The following is an 18,887-nucleotide window of genomic DNA, read 5'->3' on the forward strand; positions in this document are numbered from 1 at the left end:
CTACTAACTCATTTTTCATTTTTTGATTTACCCCATTTATTTCTTCAGAAATCAAAAACATCGTCATCATCATCACCACCACCATCATCAAATGACCAATCCCAGTCTTTAAATGCCAAATCAAGCAATCTGCAATAGGAGGTTTGCAAATTCACATTCTAGCACTCTTTAGAAATGGCAGCTTAATATGATATCTAGAAATCACACTTTGTGCTGTGAAGATTTTAACTCCCCCTTCATCAAAAACAACATAGCCAAAATTAAGATGGTAGCACACAGGAGATCTTCTTTCTCTTTTTATGTGAGTGTATATAACATTAGCCAGGTCTGATTTCCAGTATACCAGAGACCTGAAGACAGGTAATATTTGAGGTAAGATATGAGCTTTTCCCCACTGGGCCCAAATGAAGATGTAACCATCCTGATGCCCACTTTGATTTGTACCAAAGCTCAACATTTGTCAACACTCCCTTTGCAAAAGGACCCAGATGGCCAGCTCACATTTTTCTAGAACAGTACCACAAGTCCCAGTTTAAAGAGGGACTAATACTAAGAATGCAGGTTTCTCAATTCTAACTGGACACCATATGCTCAATGGGTCACCAACAGTGATGCTCTCCATGAAAAACCACAACTGAAGAGAAAAACCACAGGTATATAAGCATTATTAGCAGCTTATCTTGGCTGAATAAAGTGGACTTAGAGCAGGGGTGTATGTGTTTTTTTCTTTCCAATCCAAACATCTAATATTGCTATCATCTTTATTTTAAAAAATAGGTTAACTTTTTAATTGTTTTAACTGCGAGGTTCATGAATCAACTCATGCCAAGGAACTCATTTGGTCCCCCAAATCTCATTTGTGACCTCAACCTTAAAGTCAGTTCTTAGGGCGCCTGGGTAGCTCAGTCAGTTAAACGTCTGCCTTTGTTTGGATTCTTGATCCTGGAGTTCTGGGATTGAGTCCTGCATTGAGCTCCTTGGTCAGCGGGAAGTCTGCTTCTCCTTCTCCCACTGCCCTTCCTCTTTCTCCTTCTCTCTCTCTCTCCCAAATAAAATCTTTAAAAAAATAAGTTGCTTCTTAAACTTTATGTTGTTTACTCAATGCTACTTATAATGTATATCCCAGGCATTATCCCAAGAGATTCTGATATAACTGGACTGAAGAGGCAATGGGAGGCAAGTACCTGCATTTTTTTTTTTAAAGATTTTTATTTATTTATTTGAGAGAGAGAGAGCATAAGCAGGGGAAGAGGCAGAGGGAGAGGGAGAGGGAGAAGCAGGCTCCCAGAAGCCGATGTGGGGCTCGATCCCAGGACCCTGGGATCATGACCTGAGCCAAAGGAAGGCGTTTAACTGACTGAGTCACCCAGGAGCCCCAAGTATCTATATTTTTTAATAAAAAATTGGAAGTGAATTCTAATGCATCTGGTTGACTTTGGTAATCACTGACAGAGTATGTTGATAGTATGTTTTCACCCTAAGTGAAAATAAATAAACCAAATCAAATTACTCTATTTCAAAATGTGCTGAATGTAGAATATTTGAGAAAATGCACAAAGATGTAAATTACTCACTTAAACACACTTCACATTTTTCTAGGCTTACACAGACAGTAAGTTGTAGCGAAGGTACTACCTGGGACATGGAGATCAGTGGGCCATCCTGGGGGTTTAAGCCCCACTTTTGAAAAATCTGCATTTCCTACCCTTCTGAAACCTTTGAAGTGTTTGTGAAGTGCACACCCATGTCACAGTCTTTAAATTCTAGAAGTCTGGTCACTAGGCTGTTAGCACAATGCCTGAGAGTCTTCCTTAAAGCTCCCTCAGCCCTTGCCAGTCAGCCATCTAATTCTCATTCCAACATGAGAAAGCTTTCTCGGACTTGGTTTCAGTACATTAGTGAAGGAGCTCATTGAGGCAACACACACCAATCTCTTGCTGAAAGACTTCTATCCGAAGAAGAAAATAAAAACTCCCACAGCACGGTGTATTGGGTCCTTTTCAATCTGGTTCAATGCTTTCCAGGGACATCTTCTTCCATTCCCTGTCATTACCCTCTCCGCACTCTAACCCAATACAATGTTACAAACACATAACACGGAAGTAATTCTGACAACTCAGTACCTCTGCACATAACATTTTGCCTACCATTGTCTTTTCCCATATTTCTTTGCCTGGAAAATTACTGAACCTCCCTTTTGGGTGAGCTAGCTTGATGCTTTGGAACAGACTAAGGATCTCTCCAAACTATCTTTATCACAAATCAACATTATATTCACAAATTTTCTGCCTTTCCAGCACTGTTTTTTTTTTTTTTAAATTCAAAATACCAAGAAAACATACCTTTGGAATAGGATTTCTACACATATGTTTTATAAGCTGTCAATTAACTCATTTCTACTCCTATCACCCAAAAGGCAGAATTCTCCATGTTTTCCTTTGTTCCCCTGTAACACTCACTCATGCTTCTATTATAAATAACATTTTAAAAAGTACCATAACACTATCTGTTTGATTTTCTATCTCCTCCATTTAATTGATCAGTGGGTACACACTGCAGGCCTGTGAAACTTACTGCCAAAGACTGCTTTGGAAAGGAGCATTAGAACTTTGAGTTCTGCTAAAAGTACATGACACTGCCTGTTTCTTTACATGCTGCCAATACCAGCATTAATCTTACCAGTTTGGCAGGTTTTACATTTTACTTTTATTTTAACATCTTTGCTTAATAATCAAGTTGACCGGGGCGCCTGGGTGGCTCAGTTGTTAAATATCTGCTTTGCGGGAAGCCTGCTTCTCCCTCTCCGACTCCCCCCATTTGTGTTCCCTCTCTCGCTGTATCTCTCTCTGTCAAATAAATCAATAAAATCTTAAAAAAATTATTTAAAAAATTTAAAAAAATAATCAAGTTGACCACTTTTCCCTATTTATAGTAATGCTGGCATGTTCCTCACTGATTTTTATGTTGGGAAGAGGCAATCATATAAATGATTTATATAAGAACTCTATAGAGAGATATAACATACACATTGCAAATATATATATATATATATATATATATATATATATGGTGTTTTTAAAATTTACAAGGTTTTAATTTTAATTTCAAGTAAATTTAATTTAATTTACTCCATCACTGGTTTTCTTTCTTTCCTTTTACTCTTAGGAAGCTTCCCAATCCAAGATCAGATCCATATTCACCTATTTTCTTCTACGACACTTAACGGATTTATTTTTGACACTTCCAGTTGTATACAGCTTTTTCATTTTTATCCAAATAATTAGTCTGTTAGCTTCCTATATTTATAAATGGAAAAGAACAAAACTAAAATAATGATAACATGAGGCACCTGGGTGGCTAGTTGGTTGAGCATCCCACTCTAGATTTCAGCTTAGGTCATGATCTCAGGGTCATGAGATCGAGCCTTGTGTTGGGTGTGAGGCCTGCTTAAGATTCTCTCTCCCTCTCCCCAACCCCCCACCAATAAATAAAATAATGATAACATAAGAGCTCCTCTCACCCTTAAATTTTAACTGTGTTGGCAATGCTTTATTTCTTAAAACTGGCAAATGAGCATTTGTTGCATTTTTGCTTTATACTTTTCTGTGTGGCTTAAATACTGCATTTTAAAGAAGACCTTTAAAAGAAAAATAATTAAAGAGAAATGCCCTCAGCAAAGACAAGCATGCTGTGTCCCACTTTGGAACAGACTAAGGATCTCTCCAAACTATCTTTATCACAAATCAACATTATATTCACAAATTTTCTGCCTTTCCAGCACTGTTTTTTTTTTTTTAAATTCAAAATACCAAGAAAACATACCTTTGGAATAGGATTTCTACACATATGTTTTATAAGCTGTCAATTAACTCATTTCTACTCCTATCACCGTGAGGCAGTGCAGGATTACAGCTGGGGTTGCAGAGACTGGAACTAGAGTATCTAGATCTGAACTCACGGCTTTGCTGCTTATTTGGTGTGTGATCTCAGACACACAGTGCTTCTATGCCTTAGTCTCCACATCTGTTAAATGGAGACATGAATAGCTAAATCACAGGGTGGTTATGAGGATAAATAATTTAGTACACTTAGAGCTCACAGACGAGTGCCTGGCATACATAGTAGCTAACGTTTATTTAACTATCACTTCCCTACAGAAAAAGGGGATTGCTGCAAAGAGTTAAAAAGAGAATCAGAACCAGGAATGTAACAAAAGCGAAAAGAAAAAAAAATGTAATGGTGTAGTCATTAACAAAGACAAACACTGAGGAAAAGTTAAAATAAATCAGATGATTATTTATAGGTATTATGTTTTAGTGCATATACAAACACATTTGATGATTTTGATAATGTCTAACAAAGCCAAACTTAAGAAAGACAGCATATGAGTTAGTTCACTGAAAGCTAGATTATACAAAGAGCTAGAAATTAAATTACGGCTGATATCGACCAGAAATGCTGTTTCCTAGGTGTTCCTGAACAATCCTTTCACAGCTCTACCTGTCTACTGGAATGTTATAAATTAGTGGAACATCAAAGGCCATCAAGTCCAATGCTTGCCTCCCATCCAGAGCTGTGCTGCTCACTGTCAGATGACCTACACATGACAGATTGAGGAGGGGGCTCTTTCCCAGTATCCCCAAGCAGTCACCTGAATCAGGTACTAACACTGTTGGTGACAGGGCATTTACTATTCTAGAGCAAACCAAGTCTTCCAATTTTGGAAATCTCTGACTGCCCGATACTTTTCCCTTGCTGAGTTACAAATGTCTTCTCTGCTTGGTTCTTGTTCTAATACATCATCTACAGAAAAGTCCCCTAAATCTTTATTCCTGTTTACCATCTCCCATCCTTCCCAACAATTTCTTCAGAAGCTAAATATCCTTAATTCCTTCACTTACTCCACATTTAACACTTTGAAATGATCCACTACTCCCTCTGTTATTCTCATCTGTATATCTTCCAATTTGTGCATACTACTCTTAAAATGTGACACCCAAAATGAAATGCAAACTTTAGGGTGATTCATGTAAGACAGAGACAGATACAATTTTGTGAGTTAATGAAGCAATGGAGTCATAGATATTAAAGACAATGGATATAACGCTGCAGACACATAATAAGATACAAAATTGCATCTTAAATGTGTTCATCTTTATGCTTAAAATTTCAGAGTATATTAGACAAAAAATGTTCACAAAAATATCCTATACATTTTATAGTCAGTTTTGGTATTAGTTTTATCTACATGCAAAGTTGTGAGAGAAAGAAATCCCTATTACTTACTGTTGCTATGCAAAATGTATTAAAAAATCAATGAAGAATGATTCGAAGGGCAGGGCCAGAACTAAAAACAAAAAGCAACAAAAATAAAAAGTAAACGTGCCTCTAAATAGACCAAAATGCCAAAGTGGAGAAGAAGGGAATAACCAAGTATTTATAAGTCAGTGAACATGAAAACTGTTATGTAACTGAAAACATGCCTCACTTAGTCTGAAATCTGCTTCATTAATGAATTCTATGTGTTATCACAGGTAGTGAAATCATTAATTTATCAAATAGTAACAAAGAGTAAAAATATATGAAAGGAGTGGAGTTCTTATAGTCCTGAATCTGAAATTATTTGCCCTTCTAGAGTCTCAATCAAAAAGAAAGATAATAATACCTATCTATTCTGCTCTACAGGAATATTTTAAAGACTAAATGACAGAATATGCAGAAGTTGAATGAGAGAACAGATTACAGAAGCACTCTGGAAGCTGTACAGCACCAGACAGTGTAAGCTATTTTAATAGCATAACACCTATGCATTAATAGTTCTACATTATTAAAAACAAAAACTTAATTTTTAGATGTTTTGTGCATGGCACATGGAATGACCTTCAGTGTCTCTGTGTTGAGTTTCTTCAGCTTAATTACTATCATATAATCACTAATTTTATAGTATTTAGTTTTCTCATACCTCACAGAAAAATTCAACATTCTCACTGCTGAAACAGCAATTCTACCTTTGTCATTCTAAATTATTTCCTTGAGATAATAGTTTCAAGAAAAGTTTCATATTAGATGTTTGTGGTTAGAATGAAAAGATTTCTGATAATACAGCCAATGCACATCATTATTCATATACTGAAGGTCCTGTGTTAGGGAACAAAAAGGATATCTGAAATTAGATACCTGATCGTATAGACTTTACCCTTTAGCTAACTAACCAAATCTTCATGGTCATTCAGTGAATAGCAATATTTACAAATGCCGCAGTAGCTAGTAAGCCAAGAAATGTTTATTCTGCATCAAGAATGAAAGGACTGTAATGTAGCCATATGAAAATAGTCCCACCAAAACATTTTGTGCATTCACCATTATCTTGGAATTTACTCCCTCATCCCAACTCTGCCTCAAAGACAAGGAATGTCCACAAGGAATGCAGTTAATATCTGCATTTTTAAGACTGATCTCTGTTGCTCTAAGTCAGAAGCAAGTATTATTCTAAACTTGTAGATGTGAATTAAGACTTAAGATTTCGGTCCTGCGTACCAAGTCATCTAACATAAGAGGTTAACAGGTTTGCAATACTAAGCACAACATGTGCACCTGATGCTTACAGGTCTGTGTGCACACTGTCTACTAAACCATTACATTAGTCAGTGTGCTTCTAAAATCTTAAAATATTATGTTTATATATGTAAAGATGACAAAAATGAACCTTTATATATTTTTGGTTGAATTTAATATATATGTGTGATTTAGTAAACAAATCTATACTACATTCAACTAAATCAATGAATGAGACATACACACTGAAACAGTTTCAAACATTTGGTATTCCATGGATCACTGACATACCGAGCAAAGGAACACTATAATTAGGAAAGTCTGCAGCTGAGCACAAATAGCAAAATACTAAAAAAGACACAAATTTTTAATCACATTTTGATTTATTACCTTGGTTTGTTAGGGGCAAGCTGTCGACTTGGCCGTCTAATAGACTGGTTTTGTTGTATCTTCATCGAAGTTCGAGGAGATGACCGTGCAAAAGGGTCTGGAGCTGGAGGCTTTTTAGGGATCTTTTTCACCAACCGACTAACCCATTTCTGCTGCTCTTCTGTAGAATTTGCTAACAACAACAGGTTCTTTGCCGTTGAGATATCATAATAAACTATAAAGAAATATTTGAAAAAAAATTAGTATGTCTAAATTCATCTGAACAATAATGATGAAGCAAGTAATTTATTATTTACCTTTGCAAGGCGCTATGATCTCCTCCTTTTTGTCCATGTGATCTTTATGACATTTAATATGGCAGCGCCGGCACTCTAAAGCAGGAGGAGGTTTAAACATATGCCACAATGGCTTCATACAAGCCTCACAGTTGGTTGGGAAATGATAGAGAGTAGGAATAAATTCATGTCCTTTATGGCAAATATAGTTTGATTTTTCTCCCACTGGCTCCACTGGAAATTCCTGTTCCTTCTTACTTTCTCCTTCATTGGCATACAGAATCTATAGAAAGCAAAAAAAATAATGAATGATTGACAACAGAAATTATTTTTTAAGTAGTAACAATTCTTACAGTGTCAATAAAATAATATTAGCCTAAAACATTCAATGAGACGAAAATGCATTTGATGTTCAAACATTAGTAGGTTCTGTCTAATCAAGAGTTTCTATGAGAAAAGTCACTGGGACAGTCACTTGGCTCACATATGAGAAAAAAACATGCCTACTTATTTTCTCCACAATAGCTATGGTTTAGCAATTTTTTTAAAAGATTTTATTTATTTATTTGACAGAGAGAGAGAGAGAATGAGAGAGAGAGCATGAGAGGAGAGAGGTCAGCTGGAGAAGCAGACTTCCCACTGAGCAGGGAGCCCGACGAGAGACTCGATCCCAGGACTCCAGGATCGTGACCTGAGTTGAAGGCAGTTGCTTAACCAACTGAGCGACCTAGGCACCCCAAATGACCTTTAAATGGGACTAAAATTGAAAGGTAATCTAATGAAGGCCCAAGAATAAAGAAATTTGATATGTCTTATCACACCAAGAACCTCGGTCTAAAGGTGAAAAAAAAAAAAAACCAAAATAAATTCAACTAACCAAAAACAAAATAAAGTTATTTACCTGAAATATCCTGGGAATTTCTTTAGCGTCTGCTCTATATACATCTGTCTGTGTAACTGGTCGGACATGAAATAATTTGCTATAAAAGATTTTTAATAAAGGAATAAAATATTACCAAAGGATCAAATTACATTGGTTACCCTATACTTAGGTCAGAAGTTAAAAGCAATGACTTTGACCCATGTTAGAAGGTCAGAGGATACACTGGTTCTTTTAATTCAATCACTCCTTGAGATTTTGAGTATTTCCAGGAAATCAGAAATTTTCTAGTTAGTTTCAGAGAACATATTAAAGACCCATAAAATATAGATGTTTTAGCTAACTCTATATCCCAGACTTTCATCTCTATGAAGCAAATACAAGAAAATGTAACAATAGTACAGTACAAGCTATATGAGTGTACCTATCTACATATTACAGTGAGTAATAAATAGCACTAATTTGACAAAAAAAGGTCACATAATTCTCTTATACTTTAAAAGAGAAAGGTTCTAAATATTTTAATAAAAACACTTACTCTATATCTAAAACCATGTAAGGGTTAGATTGTTCTTTATCTTGTTCACTGTCATAGAAAAGAATCTTCTTACTGCTTACAATCACATACTGTTAAAGAGAGGGAGGGAAGGAATTAATGACTAAAGTTAATATATATCTTATTTATTTATTTTCTTTGAAAACAAATTCTACAGCAATAAAAATTATATAAAATACTTAAGTTAAATAACTTAGAAGTTCTCAATATATTTTTAGGAAGTCTTCCTTAAAATAACAAATTTAGTTTGCATACACATTAAATAAGCAAATTGGACAGGAAATGAATTCAAATATATTTTGGACTGACTTATCTTCAATCCAATAACACAGGTAACCTTATTGCTATGGTTTGAAATGTCTGTGTCCCCCAAATTTTAATGTAAAACCCTAATACCTAATGAGATGGTGTTAGCGGGAAGGGCCTTTGGAAGGTGAATGAATAGGCCATGAGAGAAGAGACCTCCTGAATGGGATTAGTGCCCTTATAAAGGGGTTCCAGAGAGATCCCTAGCTCTGTCCCCCATGTGAGAACACGGCAAGAAGTCTGCAATGTGAAAGAGGGCCTTCACCAGAATCCAACCATTTGGCACCCTGATCTTAACTTCCAGGCCCCGAACTGTGAGAAATAAATTTCTATTGTTCATACACTAACCAGTCTGTTTTGTTATAGCAGCCTGAACAGACTAAGACATTTACCAAAAACGAACATCACAATATCAATAAATCATAGTAACAGAGGAAAAGAAATTATTAGGGCTTCCTGTCATACCCAGAGTTGTTTTCCCACTGAAACAGCAGAACACCAAGGCCAACCGACTTTTGTTTTCCTACCACCAAAACCTGTTTTATTATTATGATGATGAAAGGGTGTTTGTTTGTTTGTTTCTTCATAAAGATACAAAATCACATCATTCCAAATCAGGAATACAAAGTTTTATGTGTCTAAAAGTTCTAGTTATATGTATATCTTACAACTACAAATGTGAAATGGCTATGGACAAACCAAAAGCAAAATAAAAGAACCATATTCAAAAGTACCAATTACCTTTTTAACCCATCCAAATTTCTTAGTGTTGTTTCGTACAGGTAATGAAAGCCATCCTTCTAGTCTTGATTCTATAAATAAGCAGAAGATATGAGGATAAATTTAGCAATTCTCCTAAGAAAATGCGCAATTCAATAAAATTTTAATATAAAAGTCACAGAACAAATCAAATATGCCTTTCAGAATTTATCACTATACGTTATCAAGGCTGTAATAATACTGCAGGGTGAGTATAAGCAAGTTATGAAATGCCAAACAAAATCCAGGTTACAGCACATTGAAAATATATGTTCTATAGCTTATAAAGTCAAATGCTCCCTGTGACTAAATCCATGCATCTGCGAAGTTGAGCAGAAAAGGTACAAGAAAGAGAAGCAGTTCTCTATTCTCACTAGTGCACCTGTATTAGAATTCTTTATTTTTTCTTTGGAAGAGGCCTATTTATTGATATAGTGCATATGTATCTTCTTCAAAGAGAAATCATTTTAAGTGAGTAATTACATGATCAGAGAAAGTGGATGTTTTAAATGGCTAAAATAAAATGAAATAAAATTGTGTAAATTACTGATCAAATCTGGTTAGTGAATAGCAATATAACTAAAAACATTTCTAAATTCCAAAATAGCAAAATCAGTAAAATTCTAGTTCAACAAAGGAAACTGCCTGAATCCTCAGAATTTGTTCCAGTGGCATGTGGCCAGTACCATTTAATGGAATAATTAGGGGCAACAAGTATTTCTGGAGGTTATTCTGATAGTCACGTATTGAACTGTGCTGGATGCTTAACATCCATTTTCTTGAATTCTTACAACCCCACAGGAAGGCCACACAGGAATGCACCAGACTCCAGAACCTATACTCTCTCACATCAACAACCTTCCAGACTCTGTGAACAGAAATGCTGTCATTAAAAAGTCTATATAGTGTACCTGTCTGGACATGGTCCTATACCAGCTTAAGGGACCAAATCAGATGATCTGTAACAATGAGTACATATGCCTGGGCAATGTGACAACAAGGTAAATACAGCTATTTCACTTTGCATTCAGTTAGTAAGAGACTACATTTTACCTTCTATTCAACTGCTCATACACTAATTTCCTGTGGCATTTACATTAAACGTGGTTTGTACTTACATGAACTTCGTGTTAAATAGAGATTTTATATGCTTTCCATCTAGTTTCTTCATTTAAAACTCTAAGTCCTTTTAGGGCAGAGACTGGGTCAAAGTGTCTTGAACTCTCTTTTAAGGCCTAACACAATGTAGCTAAAACAATGAAAACCTACATACACCTCTCGGTCTACGTGGTGTTTTTTGTGCTGTCACTCTTAACATGAAACTTCAGAAAGAATTTCTCGTTGGCTAAAAATGGATGACGCAGGCAATAAAACCAAATGCTCTTAAATGATATAAAGTCGACAAAATAAGTCTATCAAACGTAACAGCAACGCCATATGACAATACCTTTAAAACTTCTTTGTTCATGCAGCATTTTCTTTTTAACTGAGACCAGAACAATTTGTTAGAGTTAGTGAACACTAGTTAATGTTACAAAGAAAAAAAGGGACTGAAATTAAGGGTAGCGGGGAAAACCTCAAAGGTAAAAATTTTTCAGGATATCACCTGTACCGTTAGGTTCCGATGAAATAGGTAAATAAGGCAAAGATTCTTCTTCTGAGTCAGAATCAGAGTCAAGAAGCATATGAGAACTGGAAGGCTTAGTGGCAATATTGAGAGAAGTAGAGGAACGTTGGTAGGTGAATGACATGGATTCCATAGTGCGTGATTGAGTGATATGAACTAAACACCCAACATAAAAGGAAAGGAAGTAAGAATGCAGAAAGAAGAAAAAATAAAATGAAAATTTGAAAAAAGAGCTACCTATAATACATAAGGAGCTAATTTAAGTAACTAAATATGTGGAATTTTCTTTTCCATTTTTTTCACAAGAATTTTTGTCAAAAATCAATATATAATGTAAGTTTAAATGGTTGTTTGAAGGCCACCCCAAGGAGTATGCTTTTTTCTTAAAGAAGTGATAAACATTTTTCTCAGGAGCAGTCACTCTCAGGACTTAACACAATCAACTGCTTTATATTTAAGACAAAGTTTTTCAATTAAAAAATAACGTAAGAGGTGAAAATAAACCTGTACCTGGAAATCCATCATCTGCCTCAGCATCCCCTGGTCCACTGCCTATACTGGAACTATCCAGACCAATATGCAATGCTTGGAGCTGTGACCGCAGCTGCTCAATGTCACTATCTTTACTGTCCAGTGTCATCTGCAGTTCAATTCGAATCTGGCTCTCTTCAGCTATTTGCTACAAGAGATTAAATTATGTTAAATCAATTGGATACCATATACCTCCTAATTTTAATTCAGTAACAATTATGAAGTAATAGAAATGTTCTATAACCAATACAATAAAATACTTAAAATACTTCTGCTTCTTAAAAATACTTCTGCTTCTTAAAAAAAGTCTTCAACGTAGAGTTCAAAAAGTATTCTTACAGCCTGCATTTCGTTCAGTTCTTTCTGATACTTGATCATCTGCTGAGTCAGTTTTTCACGTTCAGATTTAAGCTCCATATGTAGCTTTCTGTTCTCTTTCTCTTTTCTCCGCACATCAGTGTCACTACCACGCTTGACGGGTTCTTTTCGATTCATGATCTCAGCCAACTTATTCACAGCCTTAAAAACATAAAAATAAATAGGTAATCAAATAAAATAAATCATACTGATGGTTCTTGGTAATTCACCAACAGCAAGTTATATGACCACTAATAATCTCCTTCCCTATACACACGGAGCAACGGAGAAATACTGTCTTTATTAAATAATATATTGCCTTCGTTATTCTTTATCTTCTTCCAAGTTATGTTAGTTTTTCACTCTCATGTTTTCTGAGAAATGTAATTTAAAATGTTTACAGGTTGGATCTGATGTCACTTTCTACAATTTTAAGTTTTTAGTTTCAAGAGAGACTTCTGCTAGGCAGGTCCACTTCTATTCTGGAGGAAGAAAATTTTGCCTTGGCATCATATTAGTAATATAGAGTATGTCCAACCAGAGAACTGAGCATCTGGGACCCACAAAGATTCATGCTGTATATACACAGCCATAGAACTGGCAGAAGGATGGTTCAAGAGCCGAAGGTGCCTTTTCGGACTAACCCTTTCTTAGGCTGTCAGCAAATGTTCACTCAGTCATTTCTTAAAAGCAAAAAATTTACCAGATGACAATAAAAAATTAGGAGGGAGTGTGATTTCACATGGAAAAATTACGAAACTTGAAGTAAACAATGAACTGAACAATGTTAGCCAAATTTAGCTGCGTGCAACCAGGTGAAAATACCGATACACTCAATGACCACTACAGCTAATCTGTAGAGGGAGATGAACTAGATTTCAAAATCCTCTTTACAGTTTGTCACACCTACTTGAGTTTTGAGTGTTCGCTCTGTGAGCAGCTGCTTCTCAAACTGTGCTTTAATAGCGGCTGCGCTGATCTCCTCATCTTTCAGCCGTGACAGCTCTGAAACACGGGGAAATGTCAAGATTATATTAATAACTACAGCAATGAGAAAACATTAGGCAAATTTAAAATCAACTTTATTCTTTGTTAATACGTACGTTCTTGGGCATCTTTTAATTTGTTATTTAATTCTTCTTTCTCATTTGCAAGATTGGCAACATCACTAGTTAGTGTCCTGTTTGTTTCTTCAAGCTAAAAAATGAAAGTGGAAAAAAAATTATATCCCAATTTTAAAAATCTAAGTTATAAAGCAATCATTCAAAATAAAAGTAGACTAGAATGACGCTAAAACTCTTATTTTTCTAAGTACATCTATCTCTACACTTTGTGGCTTTGTGGAACATTATGGAACTTCACTGATGAGAATTTTGCTAACCATCGGAGTTCGTGAGTACCCCAGGAAGCCAAAACCTGCTCCTTCTCTCAAAAAGCCTTAGCAGCATTTTTAATGAGAAAAACACTTAATAAACTAAAAACAAACATTATAACAAAGCACTGTATTTCATCATCCAGAATAAACATATTTTAGGGTTTTTTTTTTTTATTTTATGTATAGTTATCGGACAGAGAGAGAGAGAGAGAGAGAGCGCGCACAAGCAGGCAGAGCAGCAGGTAGAGGGAGAGGGAGAAGCAGGCTCCCTGCTGAGTAAGGAGCCTGACATGGGGCTCAATCCCAGGACCCTGGGATCATGACCTGAGCCAAAGGCAGAGGCTTAACACACTGAGCCACCCAGGCGCCCCAAACAAATTTTAAAATGGTAGTATTTCTTTCAGAATATTTTATTTTTTTCAGTGTTCCCAGTCAGAATATTTTAAAACAAAATAAAATTTTACTAAAGAAGCTGACATCCTTGTTTATTATTATCACAAATCCTACTCCTACTCTTCTTTCCCACCCAAAAGAAACTGTATTATGAATTATGTATTCATACTTCCCACCCATGACTATACAGTTTTCTTACAAACACATAAAACAATAAAGAGTGTGGTTTTGTGTGATTATAAATTGTCCATAATCACACTGTATCTTTTTCTAACTGCTTTCACTGGACATTATATTAATTAAACTGTTGACTATAAGGATCTTAATTTATTTTAATTGAGCCAGAACTTCCACCTTCTACCTCATTTCATTTATCTATGTATTCGTCTATTGATAAGACATTTGAATTTTGGAGGCACCTGGTTGGCACAGCCACGTAAGCATCTACCTTCAGCTCAGGTTAAGATCTCAGGGTCCTGGGATTGACCCCCAAGTCTGGCTTTGCTTGGCAAGGAGCCTGCTTCTCCCTCTCCCTCTGCCACTCCCGCAGTTTGTGCTCTCTCGCTCTCTTCTCTCTCTCACATAAATACATAAAATCTTTTTTTTTTTTAAGATTTTATTTATTTACTTTTTTGGCAGAGAGAGACACAGTGAGAGAAGGAACACAAGCAGGGGAATTGGTAGAGGGAAAACAGGCTTCCTGCGGAGCAGGGAGCCCGATGCGGGGCTCAATTCCAGGACCCTGGGATCATGACCTGGGTGAAGGCAGATGCTTAATGACTAAGTCACCCAGGCACCCAATGAATAAAATCTTTTAAAAGAAATGAAATAAGAAAATAAACTTCCACATATCCTTAAGAGCAACCCTCTCAGGTCCCCTCCCTGTTTGGGAGCTTTGTACTACTAATGATAAACTAAAGTTTACCATTCAATAAACTTCACTTTGAGGCACCTGGGTGGCTCAAATGGTTATTAAGCGTGTGCCTTTGGCTCAGGTCATGATCCCAGGGTCCTGGAATGGAGCCCTGCACTGGGCTCCCTGCTCAGTGGGGAGCTTGCTTCTCCTCTCTCTCCCTTTGGTGCTCCCCCTGATCTGTCAAATAAATAAATAAAACTTAAAAAAAAAAAAAAGACATTTGAATTTTTGCTATTACAAACATTTATGCTGCTATGAAAACTGTGCCTAAATTTCTCCAGCATATTTATCATAACACAGACTTTCTTTAGATTATGCGAACATTGAAACTTTCATATTTTGAATATTTAAAATACTTTAAATAATAAATATTTAAAATTGCCATACCACTTACTATACTATGCCACCTCCATTTACACTCTCCATAGTTGTAAATAAGAATGTCAGTTCCCACATGTCTTTCAAACACTTGAAATTAGTGAGATACTTAATTTTGCCATTATAATGAGTATGAAGTGGTATTTCAAAGCTATTTTATCCAGCCTTTCCTAAATACTAGTTAGATTAAGCATCTGCTTATGTTTTTAGGGTTTCCTCTTTTGGCCCATTTTTCTTCTGTATTGTTTAACTTTTTCTTCGTGAGCTTGAAGGAGTGCCACATGTGTTCTTGATACTAGCCCTTGTTTAATGAATACATTACAAATATCTTCTCCCTCTAAGTTGTTTGTTGTCTTCTGCTATATAGTAAGTTTTAGATTTCATTCTAATTGTTTAAAATTTTTCTTTTTCACATTTAGATCTTTATGATAGCTAGAATTTGTGCTTACTTCGGCAGCACATATACTATGATAGCTAGAATTTATTTTTGTTATGTTGTAAAAGGTAAGGATCTAACTGTATTCCTTTCCCTTTAAAAAGAAAGTCATCCCAAACCATTTATTACAACTAAATCCTTTCCCAGCAATGTGTCTATTACCACCACAACCATATATCACATTCCTGTATGTGCAAGAATCTGGTTCTGGCCTCCCTACTCATTTCCACTGAACGGGATTAAATATCATTGTTCTAATACCACATTTTTTATCCACTATAGCAATTTAATAACAGATTCAACTACGTGATACTTTACTTCTCTTTGAAATTTTCATTACAATTTTTTTCAACCTGCAAAGGAGTACCTTCATGGTAGTTTCAAGATTCTTTTCAAATAAACTTTGTTTAACAAGAAGAAAAAGGCTTATACTGTTTCTGTGTCTGGTATTTCCCTTTCACTTTAGTTCTTTCACTCTGAATTTACCAACAGGTAGACCCACTGGAAGTAGTTCTTTTTTGAGCCTCTGTCTGCCAAACACTGAGAAGCTAATGTTCACTGGATCCAAAATCCTATAGCTGGCATGTTAAGATTTTTCATTTCCATCTGTAGTATCTTCCCTGTTGCTTTTAAGGAAGACTGATGATAAAGTAATTTAATTAAAATAAAAAAATAACTAGATATTTTACTTACAGATGCAATTGTAGCATCTTTTTCAGTGAGCTCCTGTTTGTGTCTAGCCATCATCTCTTTGATCTCAAGCTCCTTCATGATTTTCTCTTTTTCCAAATCAGAATACTGCTCTTCAGCAATTGAACGAGCCAGCTGCTCAGAATCTGCTTTGGTCAAGGTGATCTCCAGTTGAGCAGCCAAGGAGTCCCTACGTTTTAATGATACATTATTTTAATGTCCAATTTTCATTAGGAAGTCAAAGTTTTTGTCTAATGTATTTCATCAACAAATTCTTACTTGCACTATTGTAGGTAGGCATTGTTCTAGAAGAGAACATGACTATGAACAAAAGATACAAGGATCGTAGCTTTACCTTTCCTCCTGTAAGTCCTGTTTCTTCTGTTGTAATTCTTTACAAAGTTTGGTCTTTTCTTCACATTCTTCTTTAAGTTCCCTCACCTGTGTTTTATAGAGGGTCTAAATAGCAAAACAGAACAGAAACATATCATTGCCACCACCACCACCATCATCTTCATCATCAATTTTATTTCTAAATTCAAAGTCTATCCAGACAAAGTCAAGTTGGACACATACAAATATGTTCCTGAACACTGTGCAATGTTGGGCCCTTGAGCAAATTAATAGTGAATGAGCCTTTCTGGTAAATCAACCAATTAAGTTCCACTAACAATTTAGAAGATAGATTTTCAACTGGATATCAGACTGAGGTTTCTCATTAAATGACACAGACAGGCACAATCAATAAAGAGGCAAAAAAGATATTACTAATCTAGACAAAAAAAAATTTTGTTAGCCTAAATGAAACACAGGGGACATTACTACTTATTTTAAAACCAATCGAAAAAAGTACAAACATTAAAATGATAATTTTTCTTTCACTATGAAAATTCTACCTTAAAAAGCAATCATTTTAAAAAAAAGCAATCGGGACGCCTGGGTGGCTCAGTTGGTTAAGCAGCTGCCTTCGGCTCAGGTCATGATCCCAGCGTCCTGGGATCAAGTCCCGCATAGGGCTCCTTGCTCTGCAGGGAGCCTGCTTCTCCCTCTGCCTCTGCCTGCCATTCTGTCTGCCTGTGCTCGCTCTCTCTCCCTCTCTCTCTGACAAATAAATAAAATCTTTAAAAAAAAAAAAATCAATCATTTTTCCTATTATATGTTAATAAAAAAAGTGACTCAAAAAATCAGCTTGAATAGAAAGAATTATTAGGGGGAAAAAGCAATCATTTTTTAATCAACTATTCATAAAGTATGTACTTTTAGAACTATTTTTCTAGCAATGATAATAGGCTTCTGTTAAGCTATCAATAGTCATTTGCCCACTTGTTCTTTTTATATGAATTGTGTAGAACAAAACAACCTATCCAAATCCCTGTCTGGTGTTTGCTCTAAAAATCTATTCTAAAGACAAGAGTCTTTCTAGTTCTGCAGCAAAAAACTTTTTTAAATTCTACAAAGATGATAATTTTCAAATTAATGTATCTGGAACTTACTGAGAAATACTGCTCTGCTTCAAGCTGATCCTGAAGTTCTTTCATTTGCCCGTCTGCATCTTGACGTTCTCTGTGGGGACATCGAAGAAAAGGTTCAAATAAGCTACACACAAAATAAATAAGCAACTCTTGAAATGTGGCCGAGGGAACAACTGGGCATCCCTGGATCCTTAAAAAAAATCCAAGGAGTCACATTATTTACATAATACTAATCATCATTGCATTGTTGTTTTAATTCTCATTCTCTCAGGAGTGTGTATGGACTTTTGAAGTTATAGAACATATAATGATTCATCACTCCAACAGCTAATGAATGAAATGTGTTTTGTATGCTCTTGTGTTTTGAAATTTTAATTTCTAACACAAAAAATATCATTAGATATAACTGACATAAATAAAAATTTGTATAAAGGCATCCTAAACCAAATAGTGATTAAAGCAGTAATACTAATTTACATAGCCTCAACCATTCACTGTGATCAGACATTTCTGCCAACCAAGTACGAGAATTAAAAGAACACCTGAAAATCGGTTATCTTAGGATGAGTGAAAAAAATGACAGGGAGGGAAGGAGTGCTCATTTTTATGTTTAAATGTGGACGTTAACTACACAGATCTATATGTTTTGTAAAAATTCATTGATCTCTACATATCATTTATGTACTTTTTTCTATATATATATATTAATCTTCAATAAAGCAATAAAGTTAAATAAAAAATAAGTAAAATAAAAAGCAAGCCTAACAACGCATTTAAGAGGTTGGGTTGGAGTAAGTTAAACTCTAGGGTTACTAAAAAAAATAAAAATCACAATTATTCCAAATCAAAGCTAAGAGGGAAAAAAAGCAAGCTGGAGAACAACACAACATATACAACACAATTAAAAAACAACCCCCCCCAAAAAAAACTAAAAAAAACTCATCCCTATATACACTTAAAAGGATGTATATAGTAGAGACAAAGAAGGAGG

The 18,887-nt window shown here is 35.4% G+C and overlaps 1 protein-coding gene across 6 annotated transcripts in view; it reads right to left on the bottom strand.

Moving 5' to 3' along the window:
- Window positions 1–18,887, bottom strand: part of ROCK2 (Rho associated coiled-coil containing protein kinase 2) — a 140,247-nt gene that overhangs the window by 4,632 nt on the left and 116,728 nt on the right. The window contains exons 21-34 of one of the 6 annotated variants that reach the window (XM_032866852.1): window positions 17,918–17,987; window positions 16,780–16,883; window positions 16,428–16,614; window positions 13,340–13,433; window positions 13,147–13,241; window positions 12,219–12,398; window positions 11,859–12,027; window positions 11,334–11,504; window positions 9,704–9,774; window positions 8,639–8,727; window positions 8,122–8,200; window positions 7,242–7,503; window positions 6,946–7,159; window positions 32–129 (exon numbers count right to left, since the gene is read on the bottom strand). In XM_032866852.1, coding sequence (XP_032722743.1) covers window positions 45–129; window positions 6,946–7,159; window positions 7,242–7,503; window positions 8,122–8,200; window positions 8,639–8,727; window positions 9,704–9,774; window positions 11,334–11,504; window positions 11,859–12,027; window positions 12,219–12,398; window positions 13,147–13,241; window positions 13,340–13,433; window positions 16,428–16,614; window positions 16,780–16,883; window positions 17,918–17,987 — 1,870 coding nt within the window. In that variant the 3' untranslated portion in view covers window positions 32–44. Of the gene's footprint in view, window positions 1–31; window positions 130–5,286; window positions 5,348–6,945; window positions 7,160–7,241; window positions 7,504–8,121; window positions 8,201–8,638; window positions 8,728–9,703; window positions 9,775–11,327; window positions 11,505–11,858; window positions 12,028–12,218; window positions 12,399–13,146; window positions 13,242–13,339; window positions 13,434–16,427; window positions 16,615–16,779; window positions 16,884–17,917; window positions 17,988–18,887 lie in introns of those variants that run through there. The other 5 variants (XM_032866851.1, XM_032866853.1, XM_032866855.1 and 2 more) reach the window with 5 other exon arrangements.

This window comes from Lontra canadensis, unplaced genomic scaffold, assembly GCF_010015895.1.
Source record: "Lontra canadensis isolate GAN:19392208 unplaced genomic scaffold, GSC_riverotter_1.0 scaffold32, whole genome shotgun sequence".
In the NCBI taxonomy this organism is placed as follows: domain Eukaryota; kingdom Metazoa; phylum Chordata; class Mammalia; order Carnivora; family Mustelidae; genus Lontra; species Lontra canadensis.